The sequence below is a fragment of the Thalassophryne amazonica genome, chromosome 6 (assembly GCF_902500255.1).
Source record: "Thalassophryne amazonica chromosome 6, fThaAma1.1, whole genome shotgun sequence".
NCBI classification, from domain to species: Eukaryota; Metazoa; Chordata; class Actinopteri; order Batrachoidiformes; family Batrachoididae; genus Thalassophryne; species Thalassophryne amazonica.
In genome coordinates, this window is record NC_047108.1 from 117,527,962 (window position 1) to 117,543,682 (window position 15,721).

Here is a 15,721-nt window from a genome sequence, read left to right on the forward strand (position 1 = left end):
TCTCCCTTTAATCACACACAAGACACAACCAGTAGTTCTGGTGGTGTCTGGGAATCATCGGGAAGAGATATAGTTTTATGTGACTCCTTCTACTTCCCGCGTGATTTTGGGCTCATGGATGGTAAAACACAATCCCCGGATTGATTGGCCGTCTGGGGTTGTGGCTCAGTGGAGCGAAACCTGCCACCGGGAGTGTTTAGGATCCTCGGTTAAGTGCTAATGAGGAGGTTATAGTTCCCCCCAATCTGACGGCGGTGCCGGTTGAGTACCACGATCTTGCTGACGTTTTCAGCAAAGATCTGGCTCTCACCCTTCCCCCCCACCGTCCGTACGATTGTGCCATTGATTTGATTCTGGGCGTTGAGTACCCGTCCAGCAGGCTGTACAACCTCTCACGTTCGGAACATGAATCAATGGAGACCTACATCCGGGACTCGTTAGCTGCCGGGCTGATCCGGAACTCCACCTCCCCGATGGGTGCTCGTTTCTTTTTTGTGGGCAAGAAAGATGGCGGACTCCATCCATGCATTGATTACAGAGGGCTGAACGAGATCATGGTTCGCAACCGATACCCGTTACCTCTGTTGGATTCAGTGTTCACGCCCTTGCATGGATCCCACATTTTCACCAAATTGGATCTTAGGAATGTGTATCACCTGGTTCGGATCCGGAAAGGAGACGAGTGGAAGACGGCATTTAACACCCCGTTAGGTCACTTTAAGTACCTGGTCATGCCGTTCGGCCTCACTAACGCCCCCGCGATGTTCCAGGCTTTGGTAAACGACGTCTTGCGGGACTTCCTGCACTGATTTGTCTTCGTATATCTGGATGATATACTCATCTTTTCCCCGGATCCTGAGACCCATGTCCAGCATGTACGTCAGGTCCTGCAGCGGTTGTTGGAGAACCGGCTGTTTGTGAAGGGCGAAACGTGTGAGTTCCACCACACTTCTTTGTTCTTCCTGGGGTTCATCATCTCCTCCAACTCCGTCGCCCCTGATCCGGCCAAGGTTGCGGCGGTGAGAGATTTTCCCCAACCTACAAGCCATAGGAAGCTGCAACAGTTCCTCGGCTTTGCAAATTTCTACAGGAGGTTCATTAAGGGCTACAGTCAGGTAGTTAGCCCCCTGACAGCCCTGAACTCCCCAAAAGTCCCCTTCACCTGGTCGGATCGGTGTGAAGCCGTGTTTAGGGAGTTAAAACGCCGGTTTTCGACTGCACCAGTTCTGGTGCAGCCCGATCCTAGCCGCCAGTTTGTGGTAGAAGTGGACGCCTCGGACTCAGGGATAGGAGCCGTGCTGTCCCAGAGCAGGGAGTCCGATCGGATTCTCCATCCTTGTGCCTATTTCTCACGCCGGTTGACCCCAGCTGAGCGGAACTATGACGTGGGCAATTGGGAACTCCTCGTGGTGAAGGAGGCTCTTGAGGAGTGGAGACATCTGTTGGAGGGAGCCGCGGTACCATTTACGGTTTTCACGGACCACCGGAACCTGGAGTATATCAGGACCGCCAAGCGGCTGAACCCCAGGCAAGCCCGCTGGTCATTGTTCTTCGGGCGTTTTGACTTCCAGATCACCTACCACCCCAGGACCAAGAACCAAAGATCGGATGCTCTGTCCCGGGTTCACGAAGTCGAAGTCAAAACCGAGCTGTCGGATCCGCCGGAATCCATACTACCTGAGTCCACTATCGTGGCCACCCTCACCTGGGACGTGGAGAAGACTGTCACGGAACCCGGACCCGGGTAAAGGACCGAAGAACCGCCTTTACGTCCCACCGGAAGCCAGAGCTGCCGTCCTGGACTTCTGTCACGGTTCCAAACTCTCCTGCCATCCGGGGGTGCGAAGGACCATGGCAGTGGTCAGGCAGCGCTTCTGGTGGGCGTCCATGGAAGCTGACATCCGGGACTATGTCCAGGCTTGCACCACCTGCACCAGGGGAAAAGCCGATCACCAACGGGCACAGGGACTCCTCCAACCGTTACCTGCGCCCCATCGGCCCTGGTCCCACATCGGCCTGGACTTCGTCACGGGCCTCCCGCCGTCCCGGGACATGACTACCATCCTCACAATAGTGGTCCAATTCTCCAAGGCGGCCCACTTCGTGGCCCTCCCGAAGCTCCCTACGGCCCAGGAGACAGCAGACCTCCTGGTACACCACGTCGTGCGTCTGCATGGGATACCCGTGGACATCGTCTCGGATTGAGGTCCCCAGTTCTCCTCTCAAGTCTGGAGGAGTTTCTGCAGGGAACTGGGGGCCACCGTGAGACTCTCGACCGGGTATCACCCGCAGACCAACGGACAGGCAGAGCGGGCCAACCAGGAATTGGAGCAAGCCCTGCGCTGTGTGACGTCCGCGCACCCGATGGCCTGGTGTGAACATCTGGCCTGGATCGAGTATGCGCATAACTGCCAGGTGTCCTCTGCCACAGGCCTCTCCCCGTTTGAGGTATGTCTGGGGTACCAGCCCCCATTGTTTCCTGTGGTGGAGGGAGAGGTCGGTGTGCCCTCGGTCCAGGCCCACCTGCGGAGGTGCCGTCGGGTGTGGCGCACCGCCCGTTCTGCCTTGTTGAAGGCCTGGACGAGGGCTAAGGCAGACCGCCGGCGTTCCGCGGCCCCTGCATACCAGCCTGGGCAGGAGGTGTGGCTTTCTACGAAGGACATCCCCCTCCAAGTGGACTCACCCAAACTCAAGGACAGGTATATCGGTCCATTCAAGATCCTCAAAGTCCTCAGTCCGGCCGCAGTAAAGCTCCAGCTCCCAGCTTCACTGCGGGTCCACCTGGTTTTTCATGTTTCCCGGATCAAGCCACACCACACCTCACCCCTCTGTGCTCCCGGACCTGTGCCGCCTCCTGCCCTGATCATCGACGGGGAGCCAGCTTGGACTGTGTGTCGGCTCCTGGATGTCCGCCGGAAGGGCCAGGGCTTCCAGTACTTGGTGGACTGGGAAGGTTATGGACCCGAAGAATGCTCCTGGGTGAAGAGGAGCTTCATCCTGGATCCGGCCCTCCTGGCCGATTTCTACCGGCGACACCCAGACAAGCCTGGTCGGGCGCCAGGAGGCGCCCGTTGAGGGGGGGGTCCTGTTGTGTGGGCCGCTGAAGAGGAGGTACTGCTGGCCCACCATTCAGAGGGCGCCCTGCCTGGAGTGCGGGCTTCAGGCACGAGAGGGCGCTGCCGCCTCATAGGACAGCCGAGAGTGACAGCTGTCACTCATTAACTCCTGACAGCAGTCACCAATCATCAACTCATCAACCACTCCATATAAGCTGGAAGACATCTCCACCCCGCTGCCGAGATATCGTTTGCCTTTGAGGTAAAACTCTCAGCCGTGTTCAGTAGGTACTACTGGTATTGTTATTGTGTTCCTGTTTTGGAGGTGGAGGTGTCTTACCCACCAGAAGGAACTGTCGCTGATTGTATTGCTGGGTGTACACACACCCACACATAACTGTTTCTGCTTCCTGCCAGCAGTACCAGATCCGACAGCCGGAGACAGTGGCCACCTGGGGACTCGGAACTTGGTGGCTCCAGTATTCTCCGGGTTCGGTGGCAGTGGAAATCGTGTGGGATCCGGCTCTTCTCTGGACCGACGTCTTCTATCCTCGAGCCTGCCCACACGTCACCTTAGTACATTTGACCTTGTCCAAATTCTGTATTTGTCTGTATTTCGTTGTGCACGCTTCACAACAGTAAAGTGTTGTATTTTTGGCTCATCTGTTGTCCGTTCATTTACGCCCCCTGTTGTGGGTCCGTGTCATTACACTTTCCCAACACTTCCACTCCTGTCTCCATGCCGAAACACTGGACTGATAGGGGATTCTATCACCTGCAAAGTCAGGTTACAGGCGCCAGCTGACGTTAAATGTATTCCTGGGGCCAGAGCTCCCTACATTGCATCTCGTCTTAGGGTGCTGACACTGCAGAAGGGAAGACAGACGAAGGAACATGACATGAGATATAGTCACATAGTTATTCACGTTGGCACCAATGATATCAGGATGAAGCACTCAGAGGTCACAAAAATGGACATAGAGAGGACTTGTGACCTTGCCAGAAAGATGTGTCGGTATCGATTAATAGTCTCTGGTTCCCTCCCCTCCCGTGGTACTGATGAGCCGTTTAGCAGGCTGACATTGTTAAATAGGTGGCTGGGACAGTTTTGTAGACAACAATGCTTTAGCTTTATTAATAACTGGCCTTCGTTCTGGGGCCGCCGTGACTTGCTGATGCCGGACGGCCTCCACCCTACTGGGGAAGGCACCGCCATCTTGTATGCGAACAAAGATAGAGCTCTACAGGGAGTGTAACACTAGAAATCTACAGCAGGCCACGGAGCAGGTGATTAGAGACCCGGCAAAGCTTATGACAAATGTGGGTGTGGAATCCATTAGCTTAGCGGGGAATTTAGTGCAGAAAATCCAATCAATCAATCAATTTTATTTATATAGCGCCAAATCACAACAAACAGTTGCCCCAAGGTGCTTTATATTGTAAGGCAAGGCCATACAATAATTACGTAAAAACCCCAATGGTCAAAACGACCCCCTGTGAGCAAGCACTTGGCGACAGTGGGAAGGAAAAACTCCCTTTTAACAGGAAGAAACCTCCAGCAGAACCAGGCTCAGGGAGGGGCAGTCTTCTGCTGGGACTGGTTGGGGCTGAGGGAGAGAACCAGGAAAAAGACATGCTGTGGAGGGGAGCAGAGATCAATCACTAATGATTAAATGCAGAGTGGTGCATACAGAGCAAAAAGAGAAAGAAACACTCAGTGCATCATGGGAACCCCCCAGCAGTCTAAGTCTATAGCAGCAATCCACTATGGTGATAGTGCAGTTTATTTGCCAGGGAGGGAATTTCAACAAGTTGAGACTGTGGCCTGTTTCCGTAGTCATGTCCATAAAAAATCATAGAGGGATATGCTTTCCAAACTTAATATCCATTACTATACTGGATGATGTTGAAATTGAGGATGGCCCAGTGGTTGTTCCAGCAATAGCAAAGATTTCATGTCTGCTACCTACAACGCGTGTGGGATGTCTTAAACTTAAACCTACTTCTAGGCATCTTATATATGCTACTCTGGAACCACCTCTAAACCCAAACAGTTCAACTGCCAACCCCACTGAGGTCCTTAGACTGGGTCTCATTTAACATAAGATCACTGTCCTCAAAATCACTGTTGATCAATGATCTAATTATTGATCATCATTTAGATATGATTGGGCTATGTGAAACCTGGCTTAAACCTACACCTGTCCTCCCCTTAAATGAGGCCTGCCCACCAGCATATACATTTAGTCACATCCCTCGTGATGCGAAGCAAGGCGGGGGTGTTGCTCTTATTTATAAATCTAGATTTAACTTATTAGCTGTTGGGGGTTAAAAATATCACTCGTTTGAGCATCTGATTCTCCACTCTGCTCAGGATATTACACATTGCCAAGGTCAGAAGAATAAAAATCAGTCGTATTACTTTGTCACTGTATATAGGTATATAGGTATTTGTCACATTTGACAAATACCCAGTCAGTAGACAGACTTGTGGATAGTTTAAACTCAGTGCTCAAAACTACACTCGACATGATTGCACCACCTGTGTTAAAACCATGCTCCCCCAAATCACAATCACCTTGATTCAATAATTGTCTGCGTGACCTCAAGCATAAAACAAGAGGTCTAGAACGGAAATGGCGTCGTTCAAAATTAGAAGTATTTCACCTTGCGTGGCGTGATGCTGTCTTAGACTACAAGCATGCATTATTGGCTACAAAGCGGACTTACTACTCTGATTTGATCAACAAAAACAAGCATAACTCAAAGTTCTTGTTCGACACGGTGGCAACACTTATGCATGGACAACCACCTGTAGTTCGCTCTCCTTTTACAGCACAAGATTTCCTGGATTACTTTGGGAAGAAATAGAAGACATCAGGTTAAACATATCCCGGCATGCCTTAATCCAGCCACTACACCCTGCTATTGATGTGGGCACCACTACTGAGGTATTACCTAGATTTACAGAATTTGATAGTATCTCACTAGGCATACTGACAAAACTCGTAATATCAACAAAAAGCACAACCTGTTTATTTGATCCTATACCAACCAAACTGTTTAAGAACCTGTGGCCCACTCTTGGGCTGACTGTGCTGGAAATTATTAATCTTTCTTTACCTTCTGGATCTAAATGTTTCAAATCTGCAGTGATTAAATTAATACTTAAGAAACCTAATCTTGACCCTAGTGTATCGACATACTATCGGCCGATATCAAATCTATCATTTTTCTCTAAAATTCTGGAAAAAGTGGTGTCACGGCAGCTCATAGACTACACTCAACAAAAATATAAACACAACTTTTGGTTTTGCTCCCATTTTGTATGAGATGAACTCAAAGATCTAAAACTTTTTCCACATACACAATATCACAATTTCCCTCAAATAGTGTTCACAAACCAGTCTAAATCTGTGATAGTGAGCACTTCTCCTTTGCTGAGATAATCCATCCCACCTCACAGGTGTGCCATATCAAGATGCTGATTAGACACCATGATTAGTGCACAGGTGTGCCTTAGACTGTCCACAATAAAAGGCCACTCTGAAAGGTGCAGTTTTATCACACAGCACAATGCCACAGATGTCGCAAGATTTGAGGGAGCGTGCAATTGACATGCTGACAGCAGGAACCAGAGATGTTGCTCGTGTATTGAATGTTCATTTCTCTACCATAAGCCGTCTCCAAAGGCTTTTCAGAGAATTTGGCAATACATCCAACCAGCCTCACAACCGCAGACCACGTGTAACCACACCAGCCCAGGACCTCCACATCCAGCATGTTCATCTCCAAGATCGTCTGAGACCAGCCACTCGGACAGCTGCTGAAACAATCGGTTTGCATAACCAAAGAATTTCTGCACAAACTGTCAGAAACCGTCTCAGGGATGCTCATCTGCATGCTCGTCGTCCTCATCGGGGTCTCGACCTGACTCCAGTTCGTCGTCATAACCGACTTGAGTGGGCAAATGCTCACATTCGCTGGCGTTTGGCACGTTGGAGAGGTGTTCTCTTCACGGATGAATCCTGGTTCACACTGTCCAGGGAAGATGGCAGACAGTGTGTGTGGCGTGTGTGGGTGAGAGATTTTCTGATGTCAATGTTGTGTATCGAGTGGCCCATGGTGGCGGTGGGGTTATGGTATGGGCAGGCATCTGTTATGGACGAAGAACACAGGTGCATTTTATTGATGGCATTTTTAATCTCTTTGAGCCACTGCAGTTTGCTTTTAGAACATATCATTCCACAGAGACGGCTCTCACTAAAGTGGTGAATGATCTTCTGCTTACAATGGATTCAGACACCACTACAGTTCTGTTGCTGTTAGATCTCAGTGCTGCATTTGATACAGTGGCTCATCATATTCTACTTGATAGACTGGAAAATCATTTTGGGATTACTGGGAGTGCCCTTGCATGGCTGACGTCATACTTGACCAGTCGTTCTCACTGTGTTTTGTACAGTAACATTACCTCTAACATTGGTGACATGAAATTTGGGGTTCCACAGGGGTCTGTCTTAGGCCCCCTGCTTTTCTGCCTTTATATAGCACCCCTTGAGCACATATTTCGGCGTTTTGGGATTACCTTTCACTGCTATGCAGATTATACTCATTTATACATGCCGATAACTGCTGGTAATCTCGTTCACATAAAATCCTTAGAAGATTGCCTTGCAGTAGTGAGAAGTTGGATGTCTAGAAACTTCCTACTTTTAAACTCTGATAAGACTGAAATGATGGTTCTTGGTCCAATTGGCATCAATTTGACCAGTTAACGCTCAGCCTCGGCTCGTGTGTCATACATCACACTGACAAAGTGAGGAACCTTGGGGTAATTTTTGATCCTTCGTTGTCCTTTGGCCTCCACATTACAAATATTACTAGGACTGCTTTCTTCCACCTGCAAAATATAGCGAAGATTCGTCCCATCCTGTCTGTGGCTGATGCTGAGACCCTGGTCCATGCATTTATCTCTTCTAGATTGGACTACTGCAATGTTCTGTTTTCTGGTTTACCACAGTCTAGCATTAGGGCTCTCCAATTGGTTAAAAATGCTGCAGCCAGACTTTCGACATGAAGCAGAAAGTTCGACCACATTACACCCATTTTAGCATCCCTTCACTGGCTTCCTGTCCCAGTGAGATCAGATTTTAAGGGTCTGCTACTAACCTATAAAATTATTCATGGACTGGCACCTCCCTACCTTAGCTGACCTAATTAAACCTTACGTACCGGCCCGGACGTTACGTTCTCAGAGTGCAGGACTACTTTGTGTCCCTAAGGTGAGTAAGAAGTCTGCGGGTCACAGAGCTTTCTCTTATCATGCCCCTGTTCTGTGGAATGATCTCCTTGCATCAATAAAACAGTCAGATTCTGTGGAGACTTTCAAGTCCAGACTTAAGACGCACTTATTTTCCCTTTCATATGGCTAGCATAATGGTACAGTTTTGTTTTATGCTTTTTACTCTTTTAATTCATTTATTAGTAATTGGAGTGGGCTGCAGCCTCAACTTTACCTAAATTCTGGGTCTTTTAATGAAGTTTAGGGCTAGTGGCTGGCGATCACCTTAGTATTTCTCTGTTTTTCTTGTTGCTTAATGCTGGCAAATTATACAGTATTTTTTGTCTTTCTGATGCCTGATTCTGTTTTTTTTCTCTCTGTTTAAGGTGCAGCTCCATCCAGAGATGGGAGTTGTATTCGTGTTGGCGGTCCTCCTGTCCTGTGTGCCAATAGAATTTCTTGTATATTCGTCCATGAATTGTTCTGTAATTTATGTTTGTAGCATGGCCCAAGCAGAGGGTCACCCCTTTTGAGTCTGGACTGCTTGAGGTTTCTTCCTCAGAGGGAGTTTTTCCTTACCACTGTTGCTCTGGGGGTTGGTAAGGTTAGGCCCTTTCTTGACTTCAATGACATAAATACTTGTTTTATAAAAAATAAAATAAAGACATCTTTCTTGACCTCATATTTAAATGCTGACAGCACTGTCATAGTAAAACTTACAATTTATAATCTACATTGTTTATAAATGTAACTATTACATTCTTTCTAACATTGAAATTCTTTCTAAACATTTTAATTGTTATTATAGTGTTAGTAGTAGTATGAAAAATTGTCTTGAAAAGTGGACCTTTAATCTAGGGGTGTGGAGGGGGAAGCGCACTCCCCTTCCGCCCTCCACCCCACCTTTCCACTGGATTTGCCCCTTGATGGCCGTCTGTGCAGGAAGAATTAACAATGTATTTATGTAAAAAGCATGACCAGATTGACAGGTAGGGATTTATTTTATTTTATTTTATGTTTTTAAGCATTTTTTTTAATGTCATGTCATCCTCAGAAACAGACTTTAGGCACATTTGGGTGGAAAAAAACAAGTGTTAGCAATTGTTAATGCATGCGGATCAGCTGTTTTTAGTGAGGATACACATGGAGCGGCACAGAGTTTTAAAAAAACAAAACAACTTAAAAATGTTTTAGTAACGCTCAGTGCAGGTATGCTGCTATCACCATGCTTTGAGAGACAGCAACTGTTTTCAACAGGTGAAAAGCTCGCAGCATCAAACGTTTCGTGGGCGAAATGGGCAGTCCTGTCAAACCACGACCTCCGCCTGCCCACGAGTCTCTGGGATTGACCCACAATACAAACACAATGCATTCAGATCATGCTGCTATAAAGGGGTATCAGGTGTCTTGTAATGGAGCAGTTTTATGATTACAAGTACAAGTAAATACATATGGGATCAGGCCGATACCTGATAGTGGTATCAGGATCGGTGCATCCCTAATAAATAATAATAATACTGTATATAGGACAACCAGAACCTAATCAATTTATAAATATAGTAAGATAGCAAATTAACATTAGAAAAATTACATAATTAACATGGTTTTTGTTCAACCATCACCTTATCATGGTGAAGAGGTTTGTGTGCCGCTATGAACCTGAGAGCTGTGTTGTCTGGAGCCTTTGTGCTACTGGTAGGCTCTCCCATGGCAAATTAGTCTCAGGCGAGAGGCCAGACTAAGAATGGTTCACAAGACACCATGACAAAACAAGGCAGAAGAAATGTGACTAAGCCCAGAGGAAGCCTGGGGCCCCCATCTGGAGCCAGGCCTGGATGTAAGGCCCATCACCAAGCGACTGGTGGCTGGGCTTGCCACAGAGCCCAGTCAGGCACAGCTCAAAATGGCAACGTGGACCTTCCATCTCCACCCTGTGGGCTCACCACCCGCAGGGGGAACCGCTGGTATCAGGTGTGTTGTCCCATGGGAGGAGTTCGGAGATACTATGGAGAAGGACTTTCGGTGGGCACCAAGGTGCTTCTGGTAGACTGTGAGGCACATCAGGAGGGGAAAACAGGGACCCATCCAAGCTGTCTACACTAAGGATGGGACTCTGTTGACCTCAACTGAAGATGTAATCCAGTGCTGGAACACTTTGAGGAACTCCTGCATCAGACCGGAGTACCCTCTATAGTGGGGGCAGAACTAGAAGCTGATGGAGGATTATCATAGTCTGACCTCTGATCGAAGAGGAACAATGCGGTTTCCATGCTGGTCATGGAACAACCGACCAGCTCTTCACTATCACAAGGACCCTGGAGGGTGCCTGGGAGTATGGCCATCCAGTCTACATGTGTTTTGTGGACTTGGAGAAGGCGTATGATCAGGTACCCCGGGAGATACTGTGGGAGGTACTGCGGGAGTATGGATTGAGGGGGTCCCTTCTCAGGGCCATCAAATCTGTACTCACAAAGCCAGAGCTGTGTTCGGGTGCTCAGCAGTAAGTCGGACTCGTTCTCAGTGGGGTTGGTCTCCTCCAGGGCTGCGCCTGGTCACCAATCCTGTTTGTGATATTCATGGACAGGATATTAAGGTGTAGTCAGGGGGGAGGGTTTCCAGTTTGTAGGGCTCAGGGTTTCATCACTGCTTTTTGCAGATGATATGGTCCTGTTGGCTTAATCAGCTGGTGACCTCCCACACTCACTGGATCGGTTCATAGCAGAGTGTGAAGTGGCTGGGATGAGGATCAGCACCTCTAAATCGGAGGGCATGGTTCTCAGCAGGAAACTCAACCTGAATGGTTGTTTGTTATTGGACTTCTGTGCTAGTCAGGAACTGTCCATAACAAACACCATGTTCGAACACAAGGATGCTCATAAGTGTACATGGTACCAGAGCACCTTAGGCCGAACATCGATGATCAATTTTGTGATCATATCATCTGATTTGAAGCCGCATGTTCTGGACACTCGGGTGAAGAGAGGGGCAGAGCTGTCAACTGATCACCATCTGGTGGTGAGTGGGATCAGAGGGTGGGGGAGGACTTGGACAGACCTGGTAAGCCCAAATGGATAATGTGGGTGAACTGGGAACGTCTGGAGGAGCCCACTGTCCGACAGAGCTTCAACTCACACCTCCGGCAGAGCTTCTCTAGCATCCCTGTGGAGGTTGGGGGCATTGAACCAGAATGGGCAATGTTCAAAGCTTCATTTCTGAAGCTGCAGCGGGAGCTGTGGCCTGAAGGTCTTAGGTGCCTCAAGGGATGGCAACCCTCGGACACAGTGGTGGACACCGGTGGTCAGGGAAGCCGTCCGACTGAAGAAGGAGTCCTTCCGGGATATGTTATCTCAGAGGACTCCAGAGGCAGTTGCAAGGTACCGACAGGCCCGAAGGGCAGCAGCATCTGCTGTGTGGGAGGCAAAACAGCTTGTGTGGGAGGATTTCAGAGTAATCATGGAGAAGGACTTTCGGTTGGCACCAAGGTGCTTCTGCCGGACCGTGCGAAACCTCAGGAGGAGAAAACGGGGAACCATCCAAGCTGTCTATAAGGATGGGACTCTGTTGACCTCAACTGATGATGCAATCTGGCGCTGGAAGGAACACTTTGAGGAACTCCTGCATCAGACCGTAGCGCCCTCTATAGTAGTGGCAGAGCTGGAAGCTGATGGAGGATTTTCATAAATTTCCCTGGTAGAAGTCACTGAAGTAGTCAAACAACTCCACAGTGGCAAGGCCCCGGGGGTTGATAAGAACCGCCCAGAAATGCTGACGGCTCTGGGTGTGGAGGGATTGTCTTGGATGAGACGTCTCTTCAATTGCATTGAGGTCTGAGACAGTGCCTAAGGAATGGCAAACTGAGGTGGTGGTCCCCATATTTAAAAAGGGGGACCAGAAAGTGTGTGCCAATTACAGGGGCATCACACTACTCAGCCTCCCTGGTAAAGTCTTCTCCAGGGTGCTGGAAAGGAGGGTTCAGCCGATAGTTGAACCTCAGAATGAAGAGGAACAATGCGGGTTCCGTCCTGGTCGTGGAACAACCGAGCATCTCTTTACTCTCACAAGGATCCTGGAGGGTGCCTGGGAGTATGCCCACCCAGTCTACATGTGTTTTGTGGACTTGGAGAGGGCGTATGATCGGGTATCCCAGGATATTGTGGAAAGTGCTGCGGGAGTATGGGGTGAGGGGTCCCTTCTCAGGGCCATCCAATCTCTGTACTCGCAAATTGAGAGCTGTGTTCGGTTGCTCGGCAGTAAGTTGGATTCGTTACAGGTGGAGGTTGGCCTCCGCCAGGGCTGCACCTTGTCACCAATTCTGTTTGTGATATTCACGGACAGGATATTGTGGCGTAGATCGGTTCGCAGCCGAGTGTGAAGCGGATGGGATGAGGATCAGCACCTCTAAATCTGAGGCCATGGTTCTCACCAGGAAACCGATGGATTGCCTACTCTGGGTAGGGAATACAGCCTTGCCCCAAGTGAAGGAGCTCAAGTACCTCAGGGTCTTGTTCAGAAGTGAGGGAAAAATGAAGTGTGAGATTGGCCGGAGAATCAGCACAGTGGGGGGGGGTTTGCATTCGCTCTACTCTACTGGTCAATCTTCTTCCCTACTCTCACCTATGGTCATGAGGGTTGGGTCATGACTGAAAGAACTAGATTGCAGGTACAAGTGGCTGAAATGGGCTTCCTTGGGAGAGTGGCTGTTGACTCTCTTAAAGATAGGGTGAGAAGCTATCCGTGGGGAGTTTGGAGTTGATCACGTTGAATGGAGCCAGCTGAGGTGCTTCGGGCATCTGGTAAGGATGCCTCCTGGTGCCTCCCTAGGGAGGTGTTCCAGGCATGTCCATCTGGGAGGAGACCCCGGGGAAGACCCAGGAGTAGGTCGAGAGATTATATCTCCACACTGGCCTGGGAATACCTCGGGATCCCCCAGTCAGAGGTGGTCAATCTGGCACGGGAAATGAAGTCTGTGGTCCACTGCTGGAGCTGTTGTCCCTGTGACCCGATGCTAGATAAGCAGTTCAAGATGAGTGATGAGATGAGTAATTAACAGGAAAAGGGTTGAGTTGCTCTTCTAAAAACTGTTGAGGTCTAAGGTTCTAAAAACATTCTGGACTCACGCGCCATTCCAGCTCATTCTACAATCTTCGTATAATTTTTTTTTACCACTCATGAAAAATGTCAGCTACCTATTTTATAAAAACGGCCCAAACTGGAGCCCATGGATCCCCGTGGCCAATGCACTAGTGTAAGTTTAAAGCTACCATGTGTAGGATTTAGTGTCATCTAGTGGTGAGATCTTCCTGCTGGTTATGATATTGTTCCACTTTGTGTTTTCTCTTCTTTAGTAATGCGTATTCATACTGACATGCAATATTCCACATTCTCAGGTTGACAAAACTGACAGTTTTCAAACTTGTTAGCCTACATGAGCATCCAACAGACAGTGCCCAGGGAAGCAACCACTGATCTCAGTTCTTGTTTTCTTCAGTCTTACGGCTGCGCTGCAGAATGCAGAATGCAGAACACAGGGTTACAGTTACAGCATCAATATGGTGGTCCAACATGGCTCCGTGAGGGGGCCCGCTACCATACGCATAAGAAAGACTCATTATAAGTTCATGATAACATAATGATTTGCCGTCGCTGGTAATTAATTATCCATGAATGAACAGATACTTACGGATGCTATATTCCATTTAAACGCCCCTGACTATTACATATTACAGTTTTATTCTTTTTTGAGCCATTTCTCTCCGACTGTGCAGAAGTCCAGCATGACGTCTGCAGCATTTTCTTCTGCTGCTCCTCCCGATCATACAGCAGTATTCCATCAATCTGCGGCCAGCCTGGATCTGAATAAAACAAGGCATCCACAGCGATCTCTCTTTTTCTTCGTCTTGCGACTTATTGTTTCTTTTCGGGGATGGTGTCTCCCTGTGTCTCAAAACGAGCTCAGATCACTGTCTGCTGTGCGCTCTAATGACCCTCCAGCCTCACACGCTGCTAATGAGCTGATGGATCAGCACATCGATCCGAGTGCTGCAGTCAAGGAACGGCCAATTACATTAAGTAAACAGTGAAGGAACCAGCTCCGGGCAGCCAACAGACACAATTGGAGTTCGAAGCCAACGTGTTGTGCAATTCAAATTGCACCTTGTCACAATCCGGTCCTGCTGTGAGAATATCAACGGGGAAAAACAAAGCCAGTGGTTGAAACACACTACAGTTTGGGCTGCTACCTGTGGCTTTCTCTGAGGGCGTCCTTTCCTTTCCTCCAGGAGATCACGCCCCGAGGAGACATCCTGGGCTTGCATTCGATCAACACATCACCACCCTGTCGGGCCAGCGTCTGAGCCTTCAACAGGTTCTGGGAGAAGTCTGGAGCGATGGCTGGTGGTGAGAAGAGGGACAGAAGGATGGAGTTATTTTGAGGGAGAGAAGAGAAACTGTCAACCTGACAGTCGGACACAAAGGAGGCGGTGGAGGTGCTGATGAATGACAGCAGATAGATGAAAACATGCAGGTCGTGCCATCCATTAGAGAGGTTGGCTCGCATCCATTTCACACACGCACGCACACAGCATAATGCTTTTATTTCTTTCTGCTTTTTGAAGAATGCTTGATTTGGAGGGGAAAAAAAGTATGGTTTCCAACCTGAGAATTTTTCTTAGAAGGATGTTATGCATCAACAGCTGAATATACCGCAGGGCTCGACAGCACAAACGAGAGGATGTAAAAAGAGAGGATGGCTTTGTCGCTGCTGCTTTAGGCCTTAATTATTAAGGCGCCGCCGTCTGCGGCTGATTGGTATGCACACCGACTCAGCAGAACGCTCTTCAAAGTGAACGCAGCCCGGCGCCAGCGACATGGCTGAGCACCTGCCAGCGTCGCGAGTAAACACACAGCAGCAAACATCACCATGTGCACGCGTTAGTGCACAAGTGGCACCTCCTGTTTTTTTTCCCCCGACACTGATTGCAGAATGGCATCCTTTTCTGCAACAATGCAACACATATTTATCATATTCATTTTCAAAACAACAAATATGGCCACGTATCTCAAAGCAGAGTTTCCACAATAGAATGTGTTGACACTCATGTATGTAGATATCAAAACAGTTTTCAAAATGTTCCTGAAGTGTTTCAAGTTTGCTGTCACTAAGATGGAGTACAGATGCTAAGTTTCTTTTCCATCCCCAGCCGCACATTCTATCTATACGATCATGTACATCAAATTAAAATTTTTAAATCATGTAAAGTCACACTTTTTTCCAGAGTATTCTTGAATTTTTGTTCTACTTTATTTATTTATTTATTTTTGTATACTTAATCCCATATATTCCAGCACAATGGGCACCATGATTCTTCCATTGACTGCTACC

The 15,721-nt window shown here is 48.4% G+C and overlaps 1 protein-coding gene across 1 annotated transcript in view; it reads right to left on the reverse strand.

Annotated features, from left to right (window-relative positions):
* cntn3a.1 (contactin 3a, tandem duplicate 1) overlaps positions 1-15,721 on the reverse strand; it is a 439,231-nt gene that overhangs the window by 127,743 nt on the left and 295,767 nt on the right. The window contains exon 11 of the mRNA XM_034173228.1: positions 14,580-14,730. Coding sequence (XP_034029119.1) covers positions 14,580-14,730 — 151 coding nt within the window. The remainder of the gene's footprint in view (positions 1-14,579; positions 14,731-15,721) is intronic.